We start from the raw sequence: 7136 nt of genomic DNA on the forward strand, positions 1-7136 counted from the left end.
AAATGGCTAAACAAATTATACTATAAGAAATAACTGAAGAGGTGATTTTAGAGAAACCTGTGTGGGATGGTTTTAGAAAAACCTGTGTGATCTGAGGAGTGAACAGAACCAAAACCATCTACATAAAAGCATGGTAAAAACGAACAATTTGGAAAGACTGAAGAACTCTGATGCAAAGTCCAACAACCGGCCAGGGAATGGCCAAGAATACTAATCCCACCCCTCACCCCCACCTGTTAACGTTTTAAACTCAACCTACAGAATATGAGGTGACCATAGCCAATTATATTACAGCATGGACAGAGAGTCTACTGAAGCCTTACTTTTTTTCATGGCTATATTCTGCTCCCTCACTCCTTTCCAAACTCATGAAGAGTTTAATTAGCCTCAGCATGAGATTATGAGAAAAGGAGCCCTTCAGAATGCATACAGATGAGCTAACATGCCCTTTTCCAGATCCACTCCTATTAGGGTCCCAGCTCTACATACTCCATTTTTTCCTTTACTATCTCATACAGTATTTGTTATCCAAAGCAATTACATATATGCTTCAGTTGATCCTCACACTGACTTATCAAGATTGTAATTTCTCCTATTTTACAATGGGAAAACACTGAGGTCCAGGACCTTCCTAAGTTGTCCACGCTTTTTTCCTTGTTTGTCCTTCGTTCTTACAAAGGAATCAAGGCACACAAGTTTAAATAAGCTTCTCTTTCCACTGTTTATTATTAATGTACAAAATATACAAAACAAAAAGAAAATAATCATCCTCAATCCATTGTGGCTCTAAACCTGGGGCCCTGCACAAAACCCGATCCATCCACTGCCGTTTTCACAGAAAACAACTGACGCCGGGATGGGACAAGAGAGAAAATTGGGAAAGGGCAGCAATACTGTCCAGGATCCACCCTGGAAAGAGCCAGGTGGGGAATTACAGAAATGACTGATGGGGTTGGGCCTGAAGAGGCCTCACACTGACATGGTTTGGGGTAAGAGGGACTGGAGCTGAAAAACTCTCAAAAGGCAGTGCATGTAGTGTGACTATGTCAGACTTGGGATTACTGACATATTGACAGAGTGGTCTTGCTTAAGAGTGTTTTACAGATCTCCCAGTTAGTATAAAGGAAGAGAGGAGTGACACCAAGGATCTCACCTACACCAGCTGAAAAAATATCCGGTTCAAAGAATATGGATGACTTTTGTCAAAAGGTATAAAGGACTGATAAAGCTGGTCTGGGTGCTCATACAAGGCTGCAGTGTCATACTGTTAAAAAGTATTCAGAGTGCAAAGGACAGGTCCTGATGTATATATTATATAGGAAAAGAAGGGAGGAAGGCAGGGCATAGAGTGTGCTGGATAGTTCACACCTAGCCTCATAAGAGGGCACTCCTCATCACATCCCCCCTCCCTCCCAATAAGGAATGAATGAACCTGCTTGGTTATAGGATGATTTCACAATAAGTGCAATAGACACCATGTCAGGCGATTGTTCATGTGGGTGACCAAAGATAGAAAAGGTTTCTTTTCTATCTTGGTTATAGAGGGGTCTTCCCCTTTTTCAGGATAACCAGTCATAGGTATATGCAGGGTCCAGGATAATACTGGAAGGAGGTTAGGGCTAGGTAACAGCCCCTCACAGGGCAAAGCCCAATAGGTCTCCTCTTCAGCAGTCCAGGGGTACAGGCTGTATCAGTCTTTCTCCTCCCCTGACTGGAGGAAAATATGTACAACAATGCGCACCAGTGATTAGAAAATCCCCAAAACCCCAAACAGGGGTGAGGAAGGGAGTCCAGCTCATCAGCTGGGGAAAGGGAAAGGTGGGCCTCACAGAAGCCATAACAGGACAAAAGGACCAAGGAGGGAGGGAGGTTGCAGTCCACAGGGTACCACAGATGGGTAGCCCCTAGGGCAAAGGTGGCCCATTGACACCTGGGTGGTAGAAGGCACAGTTGTTCTCATATCGGCAGCTGCCCTTCATCATGAAGTGTCGGCACACAGGGCGGCTTGACATATCTGTTGAGTAGTAGTATAGTGGTTAGATGGATATCAAAGGACCCAGAAAAAAAGGAATGACCCTGTGCCCTCCCCCAGTTACTACCACTAGACTCAAGTAAGACAATTCAGGAGAGAATATGGAGATTATATGAAATCCTAAATTATATAAAAGAAGGATAACTGTAGCTACTTTGTAGAGTACTCACCTCCTCCATGGCCATGGGGATCATGTCCTCTGTGGCCTCCATGACCAGGCCCATCATGGCCACGGTGCTCATGTGGGGGTGGGCCCCGGTGGTCATGGCCTCGATGACCAGGGCCATCATGAGGCCGGTGACCATGGGGTCCACCATGACCAGGGCCATCATGGGGACGGTGGCCACCACCTCCACCCATTCCACCACCAGGGCCTCCTCGACCATTAGGAGGGCCTCCCCCAGAGCGGCCACCTCGGCCTCCTCGAAATGGAGGAGGTTCATTCCCGCCTCGACCCCCTCGGCCTCGATGGTATGGCCCAGGACCAGGTCCTGGCCCTCCTCGCATTGGACCACCTCTCATGGGATCTCCTGGACCATCCCAGAAGGGGTCACCCCCACGGGGAGGGGGAGGTGGGCCCAAAAGTCGTGGACCCACTGGACCACCAGGACCTCCATGGGGACCTACAAAGAAACATACATTTAGGTATTGGCTAGGCTCATGATCCACGTTCTAGTTTATACTTCCTATACTCCCATACTACCTCCTGGGCCCATCAAGAAAGATCCATCCCATTTACCTGGCATAGGCCCACCAGGGCCAGGGGGGAAATGTTGCATCCCTTTGGGGCCACTGGGGCCCCCTGGGCCTCCAGGTGGGAAACCATTGGCCATTGGGGCAGGTCCCAATATCCCATGGGGCACTGAATTATGAGGAAGGAAAAAAAATGTCAGTAAGACAGATTCTAGCATCAATATCACCATCCTGAGGGTCTATCTCTCATTAACACTTCTAGTTAAAACTAGTCTATCCAATCTGGTCAAATTAAAATGAAGCCTATTCTTACTATTTTAGAGACTGTTCCATTCTCTCTTTACTCCCCTCCTACTGGCTTCTCTCCTGTACTTTATAAACCCTTTTCTAAGATCATTACCCTGTGGTGCCCCACCTACCCCATTTCAATTGGGGCATATCTACCTGGCTGTGCTTCACCTCTAAACCTAAAGGGGGCTTCCTCACTTCCTCCCCCAGGCCCCTGGGGCTGGCCCTGTAGGTTACCCAGCAACTGCTTGATTTTATCCGAGTAGTCTGGCTGTTTCAGCAGCTCCTCTGAGGGGTGACTGTTGGGGCTTCCCTGTGGAAAAGAATAGAGTGGTTGGAAGAGGACAGTCAGGAGACACAGGGATAGTAGAAAGAAAAAGCATAACTAGACAAGGGAAGAATGGATGCCAGTGGGAGAGAGAAACATGTTGTAGGAGGGATAAACAAGATAAAATTACAAAGAAGGCAAAAAAGGAGAACCCCCTGAAGAGGTCTGCATCTCACCATTATTGAGGTAAGGATCTCCTGGACATTGATGCCACCTCCTCCTGGGCCCTGGGGACTCTTTCCAGCTCCCATACTTCCCATAAGGTTGGCCAAGACAGGTGGCAGCTTGGAGCCACCTGTCCCATCAGGGGAACCACCTGGTCCACCAGTCTCTAATGCCTCAGAATATGGGGTTTCATCTAGGGAACATTCCTAAAAAGGTGTAAAAAGTCAGAATAATAACGAGTCAAACATTTATAGATGAGAGAGACATTAAGACATCCACTGCCCCCGCCCCCTCCCCTTGCCACTTTTCCCTTCTCCTCCCCCAACAGACACTTAGACAAAAACTGAGAGTTGCCTTACCTCATCCAGAGGAATGAGTTTTGGAGGAACAGGTTCATAGGACTCAGGGTCAGGCTCATGGGGACTGTCAGGAACACTGTACAGGGAAGAAATGACATTAAGATTACTTTTCTATTAAGTCCAGATTACCAAGAAACATTTCTCACTTTATCCCACCCTCAACCAATAGTCTCACTCAGAGTTTTATTCCCTACTCACCTCTCCTTGGATAAGAAGAGTTCCTGCAGAATTCCTTTCACACGTTCAGCCTGGACATAGCGCTCTTGGCTACTGCCACCCGGGGACACAAGGGGTGAAGGTAAAGCCAGGGGCCGGGGGCATACCCATGCCACCTTCTCTTCCATATTGTCATTGCTCAGACGCCGAGCTGTTTCAAAGGCATGACGGTCCGATAGTATCTCTCTCTTGGCTGCTTCACCAAAGTCCTTGATCTTGTTCACATTAACTATTTTTGTTTGTTTTGTTGGGTGGTGGGGGATGGGAGGAAGGAAGAGAAGGAAAAGAACATAAAGAAGTTAGGCCATATGGATCCTTTCCAAGATCCCATTACCCTCCATCTTCCATAGCTCCAAGATGCCCCTATGTATCAATCTACCCTCTTACCTCGCTCAGTCTCATCCAGTTCAAAGTAAAAGTATTCTCTCAGTTTACCTTCTTCAGGCCATGTCACAGTCTTTCTCTTCCGGCCCTTCCTTGTCAACTGGCTTGGATCCCCAGGGCTCTCCACAGGTTTTGCATCCAGCACTCCTGTGTCCAAGGAGGCTATAAAAGAAAGTGTAGAATTATTGGATTTAATGCAAATTTAAGCCCAACCCCAAATTTTACAGCTGAGGAAACTGAGGAACCAAAAGATTAAGTGACATGCCTAAGGTCACATGAATAGGAAAACACCAGAGCCAAAAGCTTAACTTGAGCAAGCAAAAGAACTATCAGCTGAGCTGGTATAGAGTCCTGGTTTCAAATCAAAGGTTCCCCACATCCAGTTTTCCAGCCCCAGTTCTTTTTCTTAGGATTCAGACACCTGGAATCCTAGACATCCACTCCCTAATCTTACCTGTGTCCATAAGCTCTGGAATTTCAACAGGAGGGACAGGGGTTCCAGGACGCTCTATGTCCATGGCCTCAGCAGGAGCTGCTGGCTCTGGTGAAGAAGGTTTGGCTGTGTTCGGTTCTGTGCTTTGTTTCCCCTCAAAAGGGCTTGGCTATAGGAGAAAAAGAAATCATTAGGATAGGGAAGCCAAAGCCAGCAAAGAGGGTCTTTGTGTAAGAAAAACCATGGCAGGAATCCAGTCTCCCAATGGCTTCTTGAGAGACTTAAGGCTACTTTCCAATCTCACATACTTTTTTTCTCTCTACCCAAGGATTTTCTCGGCACTACCCAGGATACATACCTTGGAAGCCGTGGGTGACAAAACCTTTTTCTTTTTCTTGATTTTGATGCCTGGAACAGGGGCTGAGTTGAGGGCATCTAGGAAACCCAGGCCCTCCATAGCTAAAGAGAAGGAAAGAAAAAGTGTTAGTATAGCAGATAGACAGATGGCATACTTCACAACTACAGACAAAGTCTTGGCCAAATGGTAGGGTAGTGAGATCCTCTTTACAACCAGGATTAAATGATAATGTCAGAAAACACATATGCCATGTGAATTCACTTAAGAAATTCTTAATGTTACTAGGTTTATCTTTCAGCAATCTATACTTTTGGACACTAAAGACAGCTGAATATTGGTGAGCTGACAGTGGGAGAGCAGAAGTGAAATACAGGGAAAGTGAAGGAGGAACGGGTATAACAATGAATGAATCAACAAGGGACTGAAGACTGAAAAACCAGACCCAGAAGGGTACACATAAAGAGAGGGAAAGAAAGGCTAGGAAGCTAGTAGAATAATAAAAAAAAAGACAAGAAAATCAGAGACTTCATTAGGAAGACTTAGAAAAATGAAATTAACTAAATAGAAAGCTAAGAAAAAAAATCAAGCTTCATTCCCCTAGCTACAGAGTCTACTGTTCTTATCCCTGGTCCTACTCACGCTGTGGGGGTATAATCTTCACTTTAATCTCTTTGGTGGTGTTAGGTGTTGTATTGAGTGGTTTGTATTTCTTTTCAGCTGGGGGAGCCACATCACCAGGAGCAGCTGCAGAGCTATGAGAAAAAAAGATGGAAGTATGCAGCAGTCCTCTCCACCAATCCTTTTACAACCTCAGGCAATACCTCCTACATACTATACCTAATACATACCTCTGACGCTTAAGGGGGATGGGTTTAAGGTTGTACTTGTCAGAAACAATCACAGTACTGGCATTCTTCTTCACAGGCACCAGGGATGGTGTCTCTAGCTCCAAACCTGAAAAAGGTAGACATGATAAAAATTCTTGACACTGTTCTCTCTTCTGCTTTCCTTTGTCTGCTAAACTGCCAATGTACCTTGTGCCACTATTTCTAAAATGCTTTTCTCTTACCCTTTTAAGTAGATCACAAATAAACACCTTCCAACCCCGAGGACAATGTCAGTTCAAATCTAAGACATACACATACGTGCATGCATATAGAACTCTGCGTACAAGTGTCTACGTACCCTCCCAAGACCAGGACTCAGCCTTACCAGTAGAACGGAACTTGGCATGGCTAGGAGCTGTGGTTCGAAATGATTTAGGTTTCTCCTTCTTCTTCTCTGGTGCCTCCTCAGCTCTTGTTTCTGCCTTCACTTCAGGCAGGGGTCGTTCAAGAGGAGCAGTTCGTCCCTTCCCCTCTTCCTTCCTTTTCTTCTTATCTTTCTCTATAGGAGGATAGCCAAAGGGGAAAAGATTTTAGATAGAGAAGCACGGTATAATAGACAGAGTAATGGACTTGGAGTCTTTTAAGACCTGTGGGTTCAAAACTTGTCTCTTGACACTAGCTGTGTGACTATGGGCAAGTCACTTAGCTTCTGTTTGCCACAGTTTTCTCATCTGCAAAATGGATATAATAATACCTATTTATCTCATAGCATTGAGGATAATGTATGTAAATTGTTTTGCAACCTCTATACCACTAAACACTGTTGTATGGTGAGAAGGATAATCTCATCCAGGAAACTGAGTGAGATGAAACTCTTCCCAGAACCTTTGGAGGCTAATTATGCCAGGATGAAGAACAAAGTAACTTACCAGTGGGCTGGGTGCTACTCTGAGAGCGTATGACAGCCATCCAGTCGCTGACAAGGACTGAAGCTAGTTTCCGGAGTTCTTGAAGGAAAAGAGAAATAATTTGAAACAGGAGAATAAGAGAGAG

The 7136-nt window shown here is 45.7% G+C and overlaps 1 protein-coding gene across 3 annotated transcripts in view; it reads right to left on the minus strand.

Annotated features, from left to right (window-relative positions):
* Window positions 1-702: 702 nt before the first annotated feature.
* PPP1R10 (protein phosphatase 1 regulatory subunit 10) overlaps window positions 703-7136 on the minus strand; it is a 16868-nt gene continuing 10434 nt past the window's right edge. For 2 of the 3 annotated variants that reach the window (XM_069073161.1, XM_069073160.1), the window contains 14 exons: window positions 7013-7090; window positions 6469-6642; window positions 6105-6210; window positions 5896-6008; window positions 5257-5357; window positions 4920-5067; window positions 4469-4627; window positions 4064-4310; window positions 3866-3941; window positions 3518-3712; window positions 3251-3326; window positions 2772-2894; window positions 2203-2655; window positions 703-2014 (listed from right to left, as the gene is read on the minus strand). In XM_069073161.1, the coding sequence (XP_068929262.1) occupies window positions 1905-2014; window positions 2203-2655; window positions 2772-2894; window positions 3251-3326; window positions 3518-3712; window positions 3866-3941; window positions 4064-4310; window positions 4469-4627; window positions 4920-5067; window positions 5257-5357; window positions 5896-6008; window positions 6105-6210; window positions 6469-6642; window positions 7013-7090 (2159 nt within the window). In that variant the 3' untranslated portion in view covers window positions 703-1904. The remainder of the gene's footprint in view (window positions 2015-2202; window positions 2656-2771; window positions 2895-3250; window positions 3327-3517; window positions 3713-3865; window positions 3942-4063; window positions 4311-4468; window positions 4628-4919; window positions 5068-5256; window positions 5358-5895; window positions 6009-6104; window positions 6211-6468; window positions 6643-7012; window positions 7091-7136) is intronic. The other variant, XM_069073162.1, reaches the window with a different exon arrangement.

Source organism: Petaurus breviceps, unplaced genomic scaffold, assembly GCF_028583685.1.
Source record: "Petaurus breviceps papuanus isolate PSGF00001 unplaced genomic scaffold, PetGlider_PUasm1.0 90865, whole genome shotgun sequence".
Classification (NCBI taxonomy): domain Eukaryota; kingdom Metazoa; phylum Chordata; class Mammalia; order Diprotodontia; family Petauridae; genus Petaurus; species Petaurus breviceps.